Raw genomic sequence first — 20,716 nt, 5'->3', positions numbered from 1 at the left:
ATGCTGAAGGTCCATGTCCAAAGTACCCGTGGGGTCTTAAAAGCATTGAAAAACTCTTAAATTTCATAATTTCAAATGAAGGCCTTAATAGTCTTGAATTTTGTAAATAAAGTCTTGAATTTCATTACAAAGGTCTTAATTTTCTTCATTTATTTTTACCTTTCCTAAGATTAAGTTCATACCGTAACAAAATGAACTGTTACTAATGTAGGCTAATTAAAAATTCATGCAGCGTAACGTTGAGTGCACCTCGCGCTCCACGTCATAGCAGAAAGCGTGAAAGCGTGCGCACCCGTCATTTGGTTACTTGAGGTGAGGCACAGAACAAGATAGTGGCTAGCCCAGTTTGTCGGCTAAAATGGGAAAGTGTTGCTGTGGCCAAGGAATCCGAATTGCTTTTGGGTTAAGCCTGTGCCAGGAAATGACCGCAACGCCTATTGCTGTTGATGCCGGAAATCTTTTAAGCTAACGTTAGCGACAATGGGTGTTACGGCCCTGGACTCCCATATGGGGGGTTGCCAAACACACCGCGTGTAGTACTGCTTGTCAGTGCCAACCACCTGTTGTGCAGTTCTGTGCAGCGGGAACCTCTTTGATTACTGTAACAGCTTTAACATTAAGTAATGAAGAAATTTTTAAATTAGAAGAATGACAGTTTCTTCTTCCTGTTTTACGGTGGTCGATAACAAAGTTTTTGATGCATTACTGCCACCTCTCGCTCTGGTTGGTGATGTCACCAAACAATCATTGGGCTGACACGAGAAAATTGCTTGATTGAAAGATGACAGAGAGAGATTAGATTAGGGTATAATTCATTAATGAAGAGTTGTAAATATATATACAATATATATTTGGCTCAACACCAGCTCTGCAGGCAGATGTGATGTGGGTCTTTAAAACAATCCCTGAGCACCACTCTTTCACATTGAATAAGAACATTACAGAGGTTTTTAAAACCATGTTTTCTGACTCTGAGGTTGCAGTTACACTTTTGAGTGGAAGCAACAAAACTGCATATATTACTTAATTCAGATCCTTTTATAACTAAAGAACTGACTGACCAGGTCAATAAGGCCAACGGGTGTCATGAGATGGAGAATCACAAAACACAAAAATCCATGTGCAGCAATTTATTTAGACAAAGACAAAAGGAGTTTCCCAATCTTGCACAGAATCTTCAAGAAATGAGTCCAGACAAAAGAACTGACAAAAAATACAAAAATAAGCAAATACAAAACTGGGTATATGTGCTAACAAAAACAAACAAGAATCTAAGAATAAGCCAATACAAAACTAGATCACCAAACAAACATACCGGACGTGAGGAATAAACAAAATCCTAAGGCAACTAAAACACAAGACAAAAGGGTTTATAAATACAGGGCTAAATTAACAAACAAGAAACAGCTGTAACAGAATACAATCAGAAGTGCAAAGGATAATAGGAAATGAAGTTAAACTACAAAACAAGCTAGTGACCTCAAGTGTCCAAAAAAGGGCACTGCAACATGTGACAACGGGTTTTCAGTCATGTTTGACCTTCCGTTGGACCTTCATATTCACTACTGGGTGCTGACCACACTGTTGCATATGTATTAAATATAACAGAAAATTGAAATAAAATGCTTTACTTAATTCAAGTAGCCCAATTGTACATAATTATTTACTAAGGTTCAAACTGTAACATATGCATTTGGATGTATCTGTGAAGTCACGTGAGTTGATGTCACATGCAGGTGGCGCATGTAAGGAAGTTAGTGTGCAAGTGAATAAAAAAGAGCTATGTTTCCTCCAGCATGCGAGTCTATTGTCATCATCACAGAAATACATAAACATCACACAAACTTTATACAGATTTGACATTTTCCCTCATACTTTTGCCAGAATGGGTACAAAGTTGGCATTAAATTTCATTTGAAATGTTATTGAAAAGATCTTAAAAAACCTTGCATTTAATTTTGAGGATCCTAGGGTACCCTGGGCAGAGTGCTGGGTAGGAGCAGAATGCTTGGTAGGAGCAGTGTGTTGGGTCATGGCGGAGTGCTAGGCCGTGGCAGACTGCTAGGTGGTTTCCCATCATATTGCTCTTCCTTCATGGCAAAGGCAATTCTGCGAGAAGGAAAAAGCTCAATATGTTCTATAAAACTCACTTTATTGTGGGCATGTTCTTTGGAGCCTTTACTTACTCCTGTGGGGGCCCTCTTCAAAGAAACCCAGCAGATGTTTTCTGTTAGTCACATCTCCATGGTGCTCATTTAAGCTTTTTTTGACCTTGTCCAGTACTGCCTCTGGGGACAATGATTTTCTGTAGGGCTTTCCTTTGTTAGCTTCCTTCACTTTTGTTGCCTCCACTGTATCTGTCAGATTCAGGCTGCCATCATTCCGTCTCCTGAATTGAGGTTCCATCTAGTAACACATTGGTTAAAGTAATACATAGGTTCCACAAATATTAAAATTGACTCACCCTCAAGTTGTACCAAATACATTTAAATTTCTTTGTTTTGAGGAACACAAAGAAGATATTTGGAGCAATGTCAGCAGACAAACAGATTTTAGCCAACTATTTACAGCCGTAGTTGGAGAAAGATATACTGTGGCAGTAAACGGGTGGTGAGAAATTAAAATAATTATACCATTAATAACAATGTTTGTCCTAGTTGAGACAGCGAATAAGTGAAATTCTATCTCTTTGTAATGTCAATTTTTTAAGACAATATTTTCATTTTCAAAAAGAAAATATTTTCTACATTTTGAAAACTACTGTTCTATTACATGTAAAAGCAGTGCATTCAAACTATTACTTTAAATTGAAGTTACTTACATTTTAGTCTGTCACTAAATTTAATCTATGCCTGTGAAATAGAAAATTAAAGAAGAATATTAATGTTAACTTTGTTACTGGTTTATAATTAGTGATGAATTAATGCGTGTGCATTATTATATTATTCTTTTATTATTGGTGATGTATTAATGTGTGACCCTTATATTGTAGCTTTATTATTAGTGATGAATTAATGTGAGCATTATTCTATTCTTGGTTTATTATTAGTGATGCAATCATGTGTGATCCATATTGTTTTTTGCTTTGTGATTAGGGATGTATTATGCGTGAGCGTTATTAGATTAGTTTATGATTAGTGATGTAGTGATATGTGAGCGTTAATATAATGTTTGTCTATAATCAGTGACTGATGAAATTAGCCTTATATTTATTATTAGTGAAGGGATTCATTAATGTGTTAGAATAATGCACAGGCATTATTGTAACTATGGTAGTAAATAATAATATAGAGTGTTGTAATGTATAATAACTGCATTAAAATGTTTGTAGTAAAACTGTACTGTGTGCTTGGTCGGCTAACGTTAATCTTACCAAATAACATTATATAACATCTATAACCATCATTTAATAATCGTGTTGTAGTAATTAATGTTACTGTAATGGTTATTTAAACCAACTTGTTATAAAAATACTTACTTTGTAATTGCTGTCCGAATTAATCTGCAACAAAATCTGTTATTACAGTACAAATCATGAATGGTATAAGGGCTCTGATTGGCCATAGCGTTAATTGTAACTCGGAACATGATTGGCTGCCATAACCAAGAATAAAGTGAATCTTGGTTCCAGCTCGGGACGTGATTGGCCAGCGTAACCAAGAATTTAAAAAAATCTTGGTTCCAACCCGGAACGTGATTGGCCGATGTAACCAAGAAAAACCACGACTTACAGGTGGCAGTATACGCCACTGGCCCAGTCTGCGTCAGCAGTGCTCATTAGCATGCTGCTTGGAAAGAGGACACGGCTCGGTGAACAGAGTTCCTTCAACGCTTGCTGTGCTTTGTTGTCATGGCAAGTTGTGGTGTCGATAAGATGCTCTTACACAGAGCATGTGACAGTCCCTCCCAAGAAGAACTGTGATCCAGGCTCTGAGACTTTCTCTACTCCAGGAGGAGGTTGCAAATGTTAGAGTTATTTTTGGAGCAGCTGCAGCACACCTGGGTGGAGGCCCACAGCTAGACTTGAGGGCAACCATTAGCCAGACCTTCCCTGGTGGTCAAGTGGTCAGGATTCGGCGCTCTCACCGCTGCGGCCCGGGAGTCTTCTTTTCACCTCCATGGTGAACTTCGAGCAGTGCTGAGCTCTCTTCGCAAAGGCAAGAAAGCGGCTCTGAGCGCAAAACATGTCCTTCGAGCCGGAGTCAACCAGCGACCTAAGGATTGCCAACATCCCAACTACAGTCCTCCGCTCTACCAACTGAGCTATCGAAGGCTTCTAGGTTACTTCCACAACCACATCCTATAAGGTAGCTGCAGTCCGACAGCTGGGCAAAAAGGACAGAAGCAAAAGCACTCAAGCCTTCACACACCGGGAATCGAACCCGGGCCGCCTGGGTGAAAACCAGGAATCCTAACCGCTAGACCATATGGGAACTGCCACTTTGGAAAGCCAGTCTTGGCACAAACTCCAGTTCATTCTGATCGCTGGCACGGCCCTGCTCCGCTTGCACAAGTGCCACTCATACACTTACGCACTCTCTCATACACAGTTTCTTGGTTTCCGTAACCGAGAACCTTCTGATCCGTAGTCATAAGCACTAACCTTTGTGCCACCGTCACTCTGTTCAGCACCTTGTTAGCACATTGCTTGGAGCAAGGACAAGGCTCTGTCAACCCGGAGTTCCTTCACCACACATTCTGCTTTGTTTTTATGGCAAGAGGTTGTGTGGATGGGATGCTCTTACAGGATTCCTGACAGTTCCTCCATAGAAGACCTGAGATCCAGGGTCGGAGACTCTCTCCTCTCCAAGAGGAGGTTAAAAGCAATGGTTTCTTTTTTGTGTCTGTGTGTCAGAGCCCTTAGGTGTTGCTGCAGCTCAGAGACCTACAAGTGGAGGAGATTACACTGCAAGTTGGCTGGATGACCTCTAAGTGGTAGGCACTTATGCCGCACGTAAACTGGGTTTGCGATTGATGTAGCTGTAGTAGAAATTCATAAAAATAAATAAAAATAAAAACTGGTTACTCTGAGGTTGTGTTTAGAGTTGGGGTTGGAGTAAAATTGAATAAAACAACAGGTTACCGTGAGGTTGGGCCTAGGGCTGGGGTAGGTGTGAATTTAATAAACTGCGATAGGTTGTATTCTGTGCCATGTACGAGACATTGAATCAATGAAAACCACATGGAGGTTTGTTACTGTGAGGTTGGGTTAAGAGTTGGGGTAGGTTGGGAGGTTGATAAAACACAGCAGGAAACTGTGAGGTTGGGTTAAGGATTGGGGTAGATTTGACATTCAAACATAACTGATAGTAGAATGAGCATCTGCAATGGATTTCAAAATTATAATGGACATTCAGAATTTTTCTTATAGGATTTTCACTTTGTCCTTTATATTTTAAAATCTTTTGGAGCAATATGACTTAATTTACTGGAATTTCCACTTTGTCTTTAGGATCTGATTTTGATTTTTTGATTCATTAGACTGTGATTAGAATTTTTTTTTCCATAAGATATTTTTGATTATGTCAATTAATATTTTTTTTAGATCACAATAGTATAGGATGTTTTTTTGACCTATGATTTTTCTTCAAGTACAATGATTATAATATAAACATATACAAATTACGATATAATAAATTCAGTAAACATTATATAGTACTTTATAAATAAACATATTAAATTAAAATACTAATGAAACAATAATTTTTGTGATTTTTTCTTTTATTTAATCAGCCTCTTCAGTTTTGCTAATAACAAATATAAATGAATTAACAGTATCTCTTTTTAGTAGATAAGTAATTTACAGTTAATATAGAGTAGTTAATTCACAGTATTTTGCAGCATTATATATATATATATATATATATATATATATATATATATATATATATATATATATATATATATATATTTGTGTGTGTGTGTGCATGCATCAAATAAAGTATTTTTGGTCGTCTTCATTATGTGGTAAATTCTGACCAATGACATTGAAGAATTTTGCATCGCTAATGACCTCTGCTTTAGCTGCTGCTTGCGTCTCATGTCTGATCAACCAGGTAAGTTTAGCCTTTCAAATTTCTGAGTTAATATTTAAGTTCTGTATTAAATTAGCCCTAAATAGTTGAAAATTGAATTCGGTGTTTAGTTACACCCATTGTAGTGAATCGCTTGAATTATGAGTGAGCAGTAAACTGTTGACGGCTAAGGCGATCTATTCAAACTCAAACTGTTAATTTCTGAGGCAATATTTACAATCCCTGATTTAATTGATCCAGATTTATATGTTTTCATGAAACGACACAGTTCTTTAATTCTTTTACATATAATGTGTTAATTAGATGTATCATTTTTGTTTGTTGCTGTTTATGTGACCAACGTCTGCAATGACCAGTGTATTTAACATTACTGCAACTAAAAATATTTGAATAGCAGAAGATCTGAAGCAATACGCGATAGTTTAAACTGTCGTAATACATAAAATGTAATACATATACATTATATATATATATATATATATATATATATATATATATATATATATATATATATATATATATATATATATATATACACAGTTGAAGTCACAATTATTAGCCCCCCTGAATTATTAGCGCCCCTGTTTAGTTTTTTCCCCAATTTCTTTTTAATGGAGGGGAGATTGTTTCAGCACATTTCTAAGCATAGTACTTTTAAAAACTTATTTCTATTAACTGATTTCTTTTCTCTTTGTCATGATGACAGTAAATAATATTTTACTTAATATTGAGGTGGATTTTGTGCTCTTTGGGGTGTGAGGTTGATCTGTATATTTGGGTTGTGTGTGTGGTCTGCTTGTAGACTTGCATACCATTAAAATAATTAAGGTGCTATGTAGAGTTAGAAAGGGGAAATTGCCTGAGTAAACAACTACGGGTCACAAGAATTGGATGAGAAGAGACCGGGAGAAAGCCTGAGTTAACAACTAAGGTGTCACAGGAAATGGATGAGAATAGAGCAACTCGTGGTTCGAATCCTGCCGTCTACATCCAGGTAGTGTGCAGGACTTAGTTTGTGACCTTCCATGATTGGGTCCAGGGTTCAAGTGCCTGTTTGGGCGTATAAGACTTTTTGTGGAGCCACAGCTTTTGCCGTTGAGCTATCTTTTGCTTAAAGTTATAGCTGGATGCATGGCTGTTATAGCTGAGGACATGGCTGTGTAGACAGTCTTGTAGTCATGGCCGAGTGGTTAAGGTGATGGACTTGAAATCCATTGGGGTCTCACTGCGCAGGTTTGAATCCTGCCGACTACGTCCAGGCAGTGCGCAGGACTTACTTTGCGACCTTCCATGATTGTTTGCAATTCCATTGTTTCTTGGGATAAGGGATGTGCTAGAAGGGAAAAGCAAAACGGCAGCAGATACCAGCTAGCTGCCCTGGGGGCTTTCCATTTTTAAAGACATATGACAGAGGATGACTTCCAGCGGCTTTCCCGTAGCTCGCTGTGTTCTGCAGTTGCTATTGATCCATTTAATGTCTCCTACATGACATGGAGTCCTATCTATTGTGTTGTACTGATGTCTACACCTACAACAACCATAAACCCAACCTCACAGTAATATGTTGTGTTTTAGCAAAATCTACACCAACCATAAGCCTAAACCCCACCTCACTTTAAACTTTTTGTGTACCGTAAAGGTCTGCGCTGAACACATTCATTAACATTACCTACTTGTAAAGCCTTGCATTGGAGCCCGGATAACTCAGTCGGTAAAGCATCAGACTTTTAATCAGAGGGTCCAGGGTTCAAGTCCCTGATTGGGCGTATGGGACTTTTCGTGGAGCCACAGCTTTTGCCGTTGAGCTATCGCTTGCTGAAAGTTTCATCTGGATGCACAACATGTGTACTGGGCATGAGGACTTGGCTGTACAGGCAGTCTTGTAGTCGTGGCCGAGTGGTTAAGGCGATGGACTTGAAATCCATTGGGGTCTCCCTGCGCAGGTTCGAATCCTGCCGACTACGTCCAGGCAGTGTGCAGGACTTACTTTGCGACCTTCCATGATTGTTTGCAATTCCATTGTTTCTTGGGAAAAGGGATGTGCTGCAAAGGAAAGGCAAAACGGCCGCAGATGCCAGCTAGCTGCCCTGGGGACCTTCTAGTGGCTTTCCCGTAGCTCGCTGTGATCGTATAGTGGTTAGTACTCTGCGTTGTGGCCGCAGTAACCCTGGTTCGAATCCGGGTCACGGCAGGTTTTTCAAGGTGACATTGGCGTTGCACTCTGTGTCGCCATCCTTAATCTCCAGCCTTCTTTTAGTGCAGGCTGTGCTACTGGAACGTCCTGAATGTTTACTAAAGTGTGGAAGACTAGGGATTCGATATGAGCAACGGGACCTTTGATGCCAGCGTGCTGTGTGGATAAGCATTGATCAAGTCACGCTTCTAAGGCATGGAAGGAATCTTTTCAATTGTTAAGTCTCCTTTCATAGCCACAACAACAGAGAGACCTTCTGCAGTTGCTATTGATCCATTTAATGTCTCCTACATGACATGGAGTCCTATCTATTGTGTTGTACTGATGTCTACACCTACAACAACCATAAACCCAACGTCACAGTAATCTGTTGTGTTTTAGCAACATCTACACCAACCATAAGCCTAAACCCCACCTCACGGTAAACCTTTTTGTACCGTAAAGGTCTGCGCCGACCACAACCATAAACATTACCTACTTGTAAAGCCTTGACATGGAGCCTGGATAGCTCAGTCGGTAGAGCATCAGACTTTTAATCTGAGGGTCCAGGGTTCAAGTCCCTGTTTGGGCGTATAAGACTTTTTGTGGAACCACAGCTTTTGCCGTTGAGCTATCGCTTGCTGAAAGTTATATCTGGATGCACAACACATGTACTGGGAATGAGGACATGGCTGCAGTCTTTTAGTCGTGGCTAAGTGGTTAAGGTGATGGACTTGAAATCCATTGGGGTCTCCCTGCGCATGTTTGAATCCTGCCGACTATGTCCAGGCTATGCGCAGGACTTAGTTTGCGACCTTCCTTGATTGTTTGCAATTCCATTGTTTCTTGGGAAAAGGGATGTGCTAGAAGGGAAAAGCAAAACGGCAGCAGATACCAGCTAGCTGCCCTGGGGGCTTTCCATTTTTAAAGACATATGACAGAGAATGAACGTCCAGCGGCTTTCCCGTAGCTCGCCGTGATCATATAGTGGTTAGTACTCTGCGTTGTGGCCATTTAATGGAAGGTGCCCAGCCAGCAACGATATGTCGGGCCCAGATGGACTAACTAAGGGTTCCATGGGAACTGTGTGGGCATGGGCCTTGGCTGGGTGAAATCAGAAGGTCCCATGTAGGTTTTCTAGAATGAGTCCCACATAGGAAGCCCATATGAGCTAATTACATGGGCGCCATAAGGGACAGGCATGGGCCAACTGAGCATGGGTTTGAACTGGGGACCCACATATGGGTCCTGCACGACATATTTATGGCATGGGGCATGGGTTTGAACTGGGAATGCATATATACGTCCTGCATGGCATATTTATGGGCCAAGTCGGCATGGGTTTGAACTGGGAATGCATATATGGGTCCTGCATGGCATATTTATGAGCCAAGTGGGCATAGGTTTGATCTGGGAACACATTTATGGGTGCTGCATGGCATAATTTTGGGCCAACTGGGCATGGGTTTGAACTGGGAATGCATATATGGGCCCTGCATGGCATATTTTTGGGCCAAGTGGGCATGGGTTTGAACTGGGAACACAAATATGGGTCCTACATGGCATATTCATGGGCCAACTGGGCATGGGTTTGAACTGGGAATGCACATATGGGTCCTGCATGACATATGTATGGGCCAAGTGGGCATGGGTTTGAACTGGGAATGCATATATGGGTCCTGCATGGCATATTTATGAGCCAAGTGGGCATAGGTTTGATCTGGGAACACATTTATGGGTGCTGCATGGCATAATTTTGGGCCAACTGGGCATGGGTTTGAACTGGGAATGCATATATGGGCCCTGCATGGCATATTTATGGGCCAAGTGGGCATGGGTTTGAACTGGGAATACAAATATGGGTCCTACATGGCATATTCATGGGCCAACTAGGCATGGGTTTGAACTGGGAATGCACATATGGGTCCTGCATGACATATGTATGGGCCAAGTGGGCATGGGTTTGAACTGGGAATGCATATATGGGTCCTGCATGGCATATTTATGGGCCAAGTGGGCATGGGTTTGAACTGAGAACACAAATATGGATCCTACATGGCATATTTATGAGCAAAGTGGCATTAACTGGAACTGGAAATGCACTGGGGGAAGGGCTGCTCTTGGGCCCGTAAGGCCCTTGGCTCCACGCTCTGCCTGTCCCAGGCGGCTGGCTGCATGGTGTTGTCGGCAGTTGCATTCTCGGCCCGATGGGGCCTGCCCTATGGAGCTATGAGGGGCTCTGGCGGGGGGCTTTGTCTTCCACTACCTGGGTGGAAGCATGTCCATCTCTGTGGTGTGGTGGTAGGGGACATGTGCCATGGGGTTGCTGCTGCTGGCCAGGGTACTGGGTTTCCTGGCCTTCCTGGGATACGTATAGAAGTATAGAGTTATGACAGTCCCGTGTTTCATTTAATTTTTTTATAGCTGTTATGCATTGATTAGTCATCATTCATTATTAGTGTTTTATTAAGTTCAGGTTAGTTATAATGTGTTGATGGCCATCATTTCAATCTCTATGTCCTGGTGAGTGACGCTAGGGGGCGATTAGTGAGCAATATGTGAGCCGCAGGAGGTCTCACGCATTCATGAAGAAGTCACACTGCCAGCACTGAAACATTGGCTGTTTCTCAATATGCGTTCTTCAGCGGTCTTACGTCCTCGTGTTCTCGTGCTACGTCATCATCAGCTGCCCAAGTTCAGTTGCAATACTCAAGACCGCAAGTACGGAGGACGCGTGAAACTTCCTGGATGTGTTCTTGATATCTAGGACGCACTGATGCAGACTTGAGCACCGAACTCGCTCTGGAAGTCCCAGAAGTCATTGTGACTAGAGGTGAGAAGCATAGCATTTTTATTTAGATTTATTATTAAAGTTCAGAGATATCATTTATTTACCTCAGGAGTTTCCCAAAATGAAACGGTGAAAATGTTTGTTTGCTGAAATTCGTATTAAAATGTGTTTTATTTATATTGTGCAGAGTATATTTATAATGTTTTTATGCAAAGTATATATTTTGAAAAGGGGAAAAACAATAAATCGCTGTATGAGTGCTGTAATATTTTAATCATTTCCATTTAAAACGCGTGAAGGTCACATGACCATCAGGAAGAACGCAGCATCCCATTTCTCAAAGGACGCATTCTCTGCCCTCGCGGTCTCCTAAATTCGTTCTTCAGAGGACACCTGGCAAAACCGGTCTCCACAAGAACGCAAGTCCGTTTTCTGCGTTCTTGGAATTGAGAAACAGCCAATGTTCACAGTATCTTCTCAATGTCTGTGTTTGTTCATATTACAGATTGCGCAGCGTGACAACAATAAAAACAAAATTATGGTGCCACCAGAAATCTCCGCCTGTTCTGTGTGTGCAACGTACTGTTACGCTTGCACTATCACACATAACTGAGCACGCTTCACCCCTCATATTCTGCATGGTGACACTATCACTGCGTCCCCTGGTAAACATGTAAGGGCAAGGCACATTTATTTGTATAGCACAATTCATGATACAAAACAATTCAAAGTGCTTTACATAAAACATTACAAGCATTAAAGTGCAGAAAAAACATTAAAAAGTAAAATAATAAAGAGCATAGTTTCTGTGAGTGTAAACCGTGTACATTGATGGCTACTGTTATTTAGCTTTTCTTTTGCGTGTGTGTGTGTGTGTGTGTGTGCTATTGTCATGATCACCAGCAATCTAGTAGCTGAAGATCACATAGGACCAGTGGTGGTAAGAGTACAAAAAAATTGTACTCAATTACAAGTACTGTTACATTGCTGAAATTGTACTCAATTACAAGTAAAAGTACTGGTTAAAAAGTACTCAAGTAAAAGTACAAATTACTCTTTGTAAAAACTACTCAAATTACAAAATTACAAATTACTTTTTTAGCTTGGCGGTATTGGTGGAATTATCCATAAATGCAGAGTCAGACAAGATCCAGGCAGTAAAACACATTTTACATAACACATTTAAAGATGCTATAAACACTTTTAAAACTGTGTAAACAGCATTAATTATAGATTATAATTATAGAGCACCTATAGAGGAAACCCACGCCAACATGGGGAGAACATGGAAGCTCCACACAGAAACACCAACTGACTCAGCCAGGGCTTGAACCAACAAACTTTTTGCTTTGAGGCGATAGCAATACCCACTGCGCACCATGATTATTTTACAAAAACAATGTTTTGCTATTTTGAGTATAAAGACAACAGAAATATGCACAAATGCACGACTTTTTATCATTTCAAATGATGCCTCTTTTATCTGTACGATCAATAGATGATGATATAAATAAAAAAAAACACTTGCAAATTATGGAGAAACTTTGTTAATTACCTAATTCGTGAACTGAACCGTCAGAAACCACAGAACAACACTGCCAAGTGCCTAAACATATTATTAATAAATTAAATATCACACAAATTAAGTTATTTGTCTTCTTACCATAATGTGTTTTTTTTTCAGATTATAGACTGAAGTCTTGTAGCAGGGTTTCTGCAGATATCATAATGTCAAATTTAAGACTTCTTAAGACCTCTTTAAGACCATAAAGTATTAAATTTAAGACCTATATTGCAATATCAAAAGCACGCAAGAGAAAATGCAAAAACACAAATTTTTTTTTAAATAAAATTATTTACATTGAACAGTACTGAAGACAGCTTAGATGCACCATTGAAGTGCAGGAACAAAAAAAAAACAAAAAAACAAAGAAACAAACTTTTTGAGGCTGATTTATACTTTCGCCTGGCTCCACATTGCACCCCTCCGCTGACTGTGCGCGCACCTCACGAAATGGACGAGGCTTTAATACTTGACGCGTTCGTCATTGTGATATTCTTTAAAACATGAGGGGCCAGTCAAAAGAAACCCACCATAAAGTCAGATGGATGAACAGAGAAGTAGAAGGTTTCCGGAACTATATCATTAATATTGTTCAAGATTTTTAAAATTATAATTTTTTATTACTTTTATAATTTATTATGATTACAAAGTTGGGTGAAGGGGTGGCGCAGTGGGTAGCGCTCTCAACTCAAGGCAAAAAGGTCACTGGTTCGAGCCTCGGCTGGGTCAGTTGGAATTTCTTTATGGAGTTTGCATGTTCGTGCTCACATGCATTTTAGGTGAATTAGGTAAGCTAAATTGTCTGTTGTTGTAAATGAGAACGGGTTGCAGCTGGAAGGGCATCCGCTGTGTAAAACATATGCTGGATGAATTGGCGGTTCATTCCGCTGTGGTGACCCCAAATTAATAAAGGAGCTAAGCCAAAAAGAAAATTAATGAATGATTATAAAGTTTTATAACTATTCAAGATTTTTTAAATCAAACTGTGATGCATCACTCACTTTTGTTTATATCTCAGACAGTTCTACCTATTAAAGTTAAATATCAGTGACAACAGAACATGGGTTACTCTACAATTATATTTTTTATTCTGGCAAGAATAATAGCAAAAGAAACTTTTAATTATTTTGCCCACTCAACAATTGACACATTATTGTCTGGCTAGTTTCTGTCCTCTACTTATGAGCTGAAAAGGCAATAATGTTCCAACAATCCTGTCCATCATCACCAATAAAGCCTAGAAATTGGGCATCAGTTTACTGTAAGCCGATAGGTTCATATATTCTTTTCCAGTTATCAAAGACTTAATTGGTTACTTAATTTTTGTTACATTGTTTTAACTTAAAAAATATACATCAGTGTAAAACCTACAAATGGTGGAAAAACATATTCTGTAATATTAAAACCACCTGGGTCTCCACTTTTGCCATGGCCTCTTTTTTTGTTGTAACAAACTTATCCCCCAGGTTTTTCCAAACTTTTTAACAAAACACTTCCTTTCCACGGCTGTTACTATTTCTATCCAAGAAATATTGGTCAGGTTATCTCTATGGTGATTATGCATGGTCGGATCGTTAAGATGTCTGTACAGTCGTACTGTTTCAGACAAAATCCCTTCAAAGTGACATATTCAACTCAAATCAAATGTGGCGCCGCATGAACTCTTCACCCAAAAACATGTCGTGCGCTTCCAAAATGAACCTCCGCAAACACGGCAATGACGTCACATATACCGCGTGCACTGAGCTATTGCATGCTGGTCTTATTTGTAGTTTTAATACCGCAAATTACATTAGGACTAGTGAAATAAAGAACTACACCACCACGAAACCAAGCAACAACAAAAAATTATTTAAATGAGCATTAGGAGTAGCGTTACATGTACATCGGAAAATAAGACCTGTGCAAACATATTTAAGACCTAGAACAGCATTTAAGGCTTTTTAAGGCCTAAAATTTAGATGTTTATATTTTAGACCTTTTAAGACCCCACGGAAACCCTGTGTAAGCCAGATGGCACAGCAGAGTGCAGGTTTCATCCACTTATTGTATGCGCTTTTTGGATATGCACATAAAAACGGTTGATGGAAACTCTATAATGCGCATATTATTGGAAAATGTGTGTGAATGAACAAAACAGCAGGCTAAGCACATTGTAAAACATCTAAAGTGTTGTTTTGGTCATTTTAAACCGCCTCAACCATTTCAGTATTGTTATTATATTAATATTTTAATGACCTCCAATATTGTCAAGAGTGTTTGCACTCCGTGTCTCGCGCCTTCAAACACCAGTGCGCATTCACTGCGTGTCAGGATTGCCTTCTGAGGCGCAAGTCATTTATTAAATAAAGATAATATATTCCTGCAGCTGCTCCCACCGATGCATATTCTGTTTTTACTTTTGATGTTTGTCTCCAGTTAATCAGAAGGTGGATTTTGTTCTCTTTGACTTGTTGGATGGAAACGCTGCTTTATTTGCATAGTCTTTTATGCAATATTCTAGTTTTGGGCAAACATTTAATTAGCATTTTAGATGATAACATAGCTATTCACACTGCATCAGCACAGCTGTCCCCTTTCTTCCCTATGTACCTGTAGGTGAACAGCTCCTCCGGGTGTGGCCATGGGCATTCATCCTCTGCTTTTTCTTCCTCATTTCTTCTGTCTTAAATCTCCATATGTCAATTGATAACTTTGTGACTGTATGATGATGACGGTCAGCTCACGTAAATCTGCAGTAGCCTGAACTTGTTTTTCGGTTCAAATAATATACCAGGCTTTTCATTGGTCCATTAAGATGAACTTTTTTATTGGCTACCGAAATGCTGGTCAGTGCGTGCTTGAAATATTAATTTATTTACAGTACTCTGTAACGAATTGTGATTTTAAAAGTAACGAAGTAGATTACTCAGCTTAATTTGTACTCATGTACAAGTAAAAGTAAAGGCTTAAAATTCTACCCATGGAAGTACAATTACCCCAAAAATGTACTTAATTACAGTAACATGAGTAGTTGTAATTCGTTACTCCCACCACTGCTGTTTACTGCTGAGTGTGACATGGCAGGGAAAGAAACAGCACCTCTATGTCAGAGACCATGGTGCTCGACTGGAAAAAGGTGGCCATCTCCAATTTGAAGGAAAGTCCTTAACTCAAATGTAGCTTAAGTATCTGCGTTTTTTTCATGAGGAATGGAATGTGAGATTAAAAGATGGATCAGTGCAGTGGCAGCAGTAATGCAGTTGATGTGATTGTCTGTTGTGGTGAACGAGCTGAGATGAAAGGCAATTTTTTCAATTTACCGCTCAATCAAGGTTCCTACTCTCACCTATGGTCATGACTGAAAGGACAAGATCTTAAATACAACCGGACACATTTCACAAAGTGTTATGATCTGCTTGTTTGAGTTGCAGCATAAAAGAGAGATGAGCCAACAAAATAGCCTGAATGCAAATTATTTATTATAAAATGTAACTCATAAAACCATCAATCAAAGCAACCAGCAAATGTCTAGGGATAATAATGAAGATAAAGAACTTAGGATATAATCACAACAACAGTTTAGCTACATGATACAAGCAATGCAAAACAAAATTTTAAGGTTAAAGATTTAATGAGATGGCAGGTCTTGACAGGAGGACTCCTGAGTAGCCACAGCGTCCTGGATTAGCTAGCAGCCTAGCACAACAACTTTTATATACCCATTGATGAGTAACGCAGGCATCCAATCAGGATTTACCACATACTCCAATCTGGAGTCTTGGGATCATCAAAGTGTATTAATATTGTAAAACTTAATACCTGTCGCTCTGCCTAAATCATCAAATATTCATAATACAATACATCTTTATTTATTTGTGTCTTTCCAGTGATGCTACTCATTCAGGTAGTCAGACAGAGAACATCATCCAAAACAACACTAGCTACATGAATACACTGGAGAGTGGAGTACAGATGTATCCGCACCTGTACAATCACTTGCAAAGAGAGATTTTAAGCTTCTGAGATGCTGTTTGTCAGATGTTTATGAAACTGTTCCTATCTCAGCCACCATCATTGTGTTTGCGGTAAACGCGAGGAGCGCAACACATTTACAACCCCACCTACTGCAATGTAGGAGTGTTGGAAAACAGTATATCGTCACTCAGCCTTTTCAAACATTATGCACAGAGAAAATGTTTTGCTGCATTCATTTCATGTGTGCAACTTTTGTCCAATTCTGTAGACACTCATCAGATCTGTACGGTTTCTCTCCAGTGTGAATCCTCTTTTGTGTTTTCAGATGTGTTACTGATTAAACCTCTTGTCACAGTGTGAACACTTGTACGGTCTCTCCAGTGTGAAACGTCTGGTGCAGTTTAAATTTTGAATTAAAAGTCTTCTCACACTGAAGCACATATACTCTTTCACACCAGTGTGGATCTTTATGTGTTCATTAAGGTTTGCTAATCGGTTGAAACTCTTCCCACACGGAGTGCATTTAATAGTTTATCTCCAGTGTGGGTCTTCATGTGTTTATTAAGGTCTGAGGAGTTGCTGAAACTCATCCCACACCGCAGCTGCGGTCACACTAGAGTTTGAGCATGCAAAATTCTGTTGTTTGGCGCTGTGAAAAGCGGCGGGATTAAACAAGATTATTAGACATAAAAAGCGAGCTATTGGTCCATATTTTACATTTCTGTCCAGAAAGGTCATGTTTTGATCTTTGATTGGTCTCACACAGTCAAGTGATGCGATTTTGCAGGTCAGAGTTCACCAAGCTTGAACTTTGCAATGCAGTGAACTGCGAAACTTGACACACAAACTTGGTTTCCGGTCTGACACATTCCCGTGCGTATGAATGGAAATCCATGGGGAAAAAAGTCCATTGTGACCGCTGCTTAAGTGCAAGTTTCTCTCCAGTGTGGCTCATAATGTGTAGATTAAGGGATGATGAGCAGATGAAACTCTTCCCACACTGAGTGCATGTGAATGGTTTCTCTCTAGTGTGGATCCTCATGTGTCGATTAAGGTTTGATGATTGGTTAAAATTCTTCCCACACTGAGTGCATGTAAATGGTTTCTCTCCAGTGTGGATCCGCATGTGTTCAAAAAGGTGTGATGAGTAGTTAAAGGTCTTTCCACACTGGGTGCAAGTAAAGGGTTTCTCTCTAGTGTGGATCGTCTTGTGATTATTAAGGGATGATGATCGGTGGAAACTCTTACCACACTGAGTGCATGTGAATGGGTTCTCTCTAGTGTGGATCCTCATGTGTTGATTAAGATATGATGATTGGCTAAAACTCTTCCCACAATGCGTGCATCTGAATGGGTTCTCTCCAGTGTGAATCATCATGTGAATCTTAAGATCGAAATTTCTTCCAAAACTCTTCCCACACTGAGTGCATGTGAATGGTTTCTCTCCGGTATGAATCATCATGTGTTCATTAAGGGATGATGATCGGCTGAAACTCTTTCCACACTGAGTGCATGTGAATGGTTTCTCTCCAGTGTGGATCCTCATGTGTTGATTTAAGTTTGATGATTGGCTAAAACTCTTCCCACACCGAGTGCATGTGTATGGTTTTTCTCCAGTGTGGATCCTCCTGTGAATCTAAAGTTCCCTTTTTCTTCCAAAACTCTTCCCACACTGAGGGCATGTGAATAGTTTCTCTCCAGTGTGGATCCTCATGTGAATCTTAAGATAGTCTTTACTTCCATAACTCTTTCCACACTGAGTGCAGGTGAAACTATTTTTGTCTCCCCTTTTCAAAATACCATCAGTCTGTAAATGAGTTTTTCCCTCAATTTTAACATGATGTTCCTCCTCTTTACTCCCCTCATTCTCTTCAATTAGGTCTGAAATAGATAAAACATTAGTTTTCATTAAGTCTTAAAAACTCTCATCAAAAGCTGAAAAGTGAAAAGACACTGGAAATATTGGCTACACACACTGCAATTTTGATGCATGGTAAATGTAAAATAAATCAGATCATATTGTGTTTGGTCCATTAACGTGTACACATTTAAGCAGATTCAATTCAATTCATCTTTATTTATCTAGTGTTTTTACAATGTAAATTGTGTCAAAGCCACTTAACATAGAAGTTATAGTAAATTGAAACCGTGTCAGTCCAGTTTTCATACTTTCTTACATAATTGATCATAAAAGTAATTTTGGTCATATTAATAAGACAGATTTGAAAGCTGTAAATGGAATTTTTATTTGTATATATTCATAATTACAACAAAATGTTTTTCTAAAATGTGTAAAGCAGACAGGGAACAGGACCGGAGTGGGACTCCTTTTTAGCTCTGGAATTTCAAGCCTTAGACCGGCCCACCTCAGTCGACGACTGACTATATTAATAATAATATGCGGATGATCTTCTTTTTCTGTCGAATCCAGATACATGTATTACAAAAGTTTTTACAATAATTTCAGAATTTGGAAATGCTTCTGGATACAAAGTCAATCTAGCAAAGAGTTTCCTTTTCCCTATCAATGATAGAGCACAGCAAATTTCCTTCCAATCCTTTCCATTTTCATTTTATCAAAGACCTGATAAATTTGTATAGTGAGTGTGACGCGCAAATATAAGGATTCGTTCAATAATAATTTTAAAATGACATTAGTGCTCAAGGACGTTTTTAGTGCTCAAGGACACCTTACAAACAGTAGGAGAACAAAAAAAGCAACAACCTTAAGAAGGTAGAGAAAATGGGAGACTAATAATACATAAAATAATGACAAAAGACCTGAGAACAAGTAACAAAAGAAACTCATTCCTGTCTTTCAATAAGTGCTTATGTGCATTTAAGAGAACTAGGCAGCACACTCAGGGCTGCAAGATAGATTTAATTTAGTATTCTTATTATTAAAATGTATCTGAATGAGGATCAAATGACTGAGTTGGTTTTGAGAATGAAAATTACCCGTTTGTTCCTGCAGATCTTCCTGTTTGACTGTGATTGTTTCTTCAATCTTCACATCTTCACTCTCCTCTTTAATAAACGCCATCTTTATAACAGTGTGGAGATGTTGCTTCAGCAGGAGTTTTTCTCTGTGTTTGGACACTTTATTCTGTTTAAAATGAACAAAACAATGAACAGAAACAAAATAACTTCTCTTCAACACTTGCTTCAACAGTTTCTTTATATGAGAGTGATTGACAAAAATAAATCAGGTAAGTCTGAGCAAGAAACAATATCCACAAACAAATGACCTGATAAAAACTAGTTCTCCATTTATTTATATATATATATATATATATATATATATATATATATATATATATATATATATATATATATATATATATATATATATAATATTGTATACTTATATTAGAATGACATTATACTAGTAAATAAATAAAACCTTCATTAAAACACATTTCTGTTGTTCAAACAATAGCCCTCGATTACTGTTATTAAAATAGTACTTCGTTGTATAAAGAATTAAAATTATAGTCAACAGCAGGTATGTCATATTGGAAGAAAAACCTGAAACTTTAATCAATCGGTTTATATTTGTGTAAAGTTGTGAAACAAACCTTCCTCCAGTTGAACTGCAGCGCGGAAGCGGCGCAGCCTAATGACGTCACACACCACGCCAAAATAAAAGTCTTTTTTGTTCAGTATTTTTTTTTGGGCCATGTGGTGTATTGGGATAATGTGTGTGTGTAATGATCTGGGTGTTGGTCTCGCTATTGATTGGTTCTTGACAACTATTTAAGCCATGTGATGTATTGTTGTGATGACGTTGTTTATATCTAAGTAAAGCACGCTTGATGGCATCTCTGTGTGTTTGCCTCGTAAATATATAACAAACTGGCGACGAGGAAAATTGTGTGGATAAGGCCCAAATCGGAAGATTAGATGAGTATAAACCAGAAAATGAGTCCTGGTCAGCATATATTGAGCGAGTGGAGTTATTCATGATTGCTAATGATGTGGATGATACAAAGCAAGTGGCGACATTACTAAGTGCTGTTGGTGCTTCCACTTATGGGCTATTGCGAAACTTGGTTCAACCTTTAAAGCCGAAGGATAAGACATTTAGAGAAATTGTCGGGATCCTGCAAGCACACTTTGAACCCAAACCGCTAATAATAGCTGAGCGCTTCCGATTTCAGCACTGCATACAAAAGCCTCATGAAACTGTGTCCCAG

At 39.1% G+C, this 20,716-nt stretch overlaps 1 protein-coding gene and 5 non-coding genes across 6 annotated transcripts; 4 read left to right on the top strand and 2 right to left on the bottom strand.

The window, feature by feature from the left end:
• Positions 1 to 4,361: 4,361 nt before the first annotated feature.
• On the bottom strand, positions 4,362 to 4,433 carry trnae-uuc (transfer RNA glutamic acid (anticodon UUC)). Its single transcript has one exon. It is a non-coding gene; the product is annotated as a tRNA-Glu (tRNA).
• A 2,774-nt stretch (positions 4,434 to 7,207) lies between these two features.
• Positions 7,208 to 7,289, top strand: trnas-uga (transfer RNA serine (anticodon UGA)). Its single transcript has one exon. It is a non-coding gene; the product is annotated as a tRNA-Ser (tRNA).
• A 628-nt stretch (positions 7,290 to 7,917) lies between these two features.
• trnas-uga (transfer RNA serine (anticodon UGA)) lies at positions 7,918 to 7,999 on the top strand. Its single transcript has one exon. It is a non-coding gene; the product is annotated as a tRNA-Ser (tRNA).
• Positions 8,000 to 8,154: 155 nt separating this feature from the next.
• On the top strand, positions 8,155 to 8,226 carry trnah-gug (transfer RNA histidin (anticodon GUG)). Its single transcript has one exon. It is a non-coding gene; the product is annotated as a tRNA-His (tRNA).
• Positions 8,227 to 8,727: 501 nt separating this feature from the next.
• trnak-uuu (transfer RNA lysine (anticodon UUU)) lies at positions 8,728 to 8,800 on the top strand. The gene has a single exon. It is a non-coding gene; the product is annotated as a tRNA-Lys (tRNA).
• Positions 8,801 to 16,004: 7,204 nt separating this feature from the next.
• On the bottom strand, positions 16,005 to 20,138 carry LOC148680283 (uncharacterized). Its single transcript, XM_088650833.1, has 3 exons — positions 20,099 to 20,138; positions 19,479 to 19,626; positions 16,005 to 18,401 (listed from the first exon to the last, which is right to left on the bottom strand). Exons 2-3 carry the CDS (start codon positions 19,561 to 19,563, stop codon positions 18,157 to 18,159), a joined length of 330 nt encoding a protein of 109 aa, XP_088506959.1. The 5' UTR covers positions 19,564 to 19,626; positions 20,099 to 20,138; the 3' UTR covers positions 16,005 to 18,156.
• Between the last annotated feature and the right edge of the window lie 578 nt (positions 20,139 to 20,716).

This window comes from Danio rerio, chromosome 4, assembly GCF_052040795.2.
Source record: "Danio rerio strain M-AB ecotype USA chromosome 4, GRCz13ab, whole genome shotgun sequence".
Lineage (NCBI taxonomy): Eukaryota > Metazoa > Chordata > Actinopteri > Cypriniformes > Danionidae > Danio > Danio rerio.
Note: the sequence above shows the minus strand (reverse complement) of the source record. Positions and strands in the feature narration are given on the sequence as shown.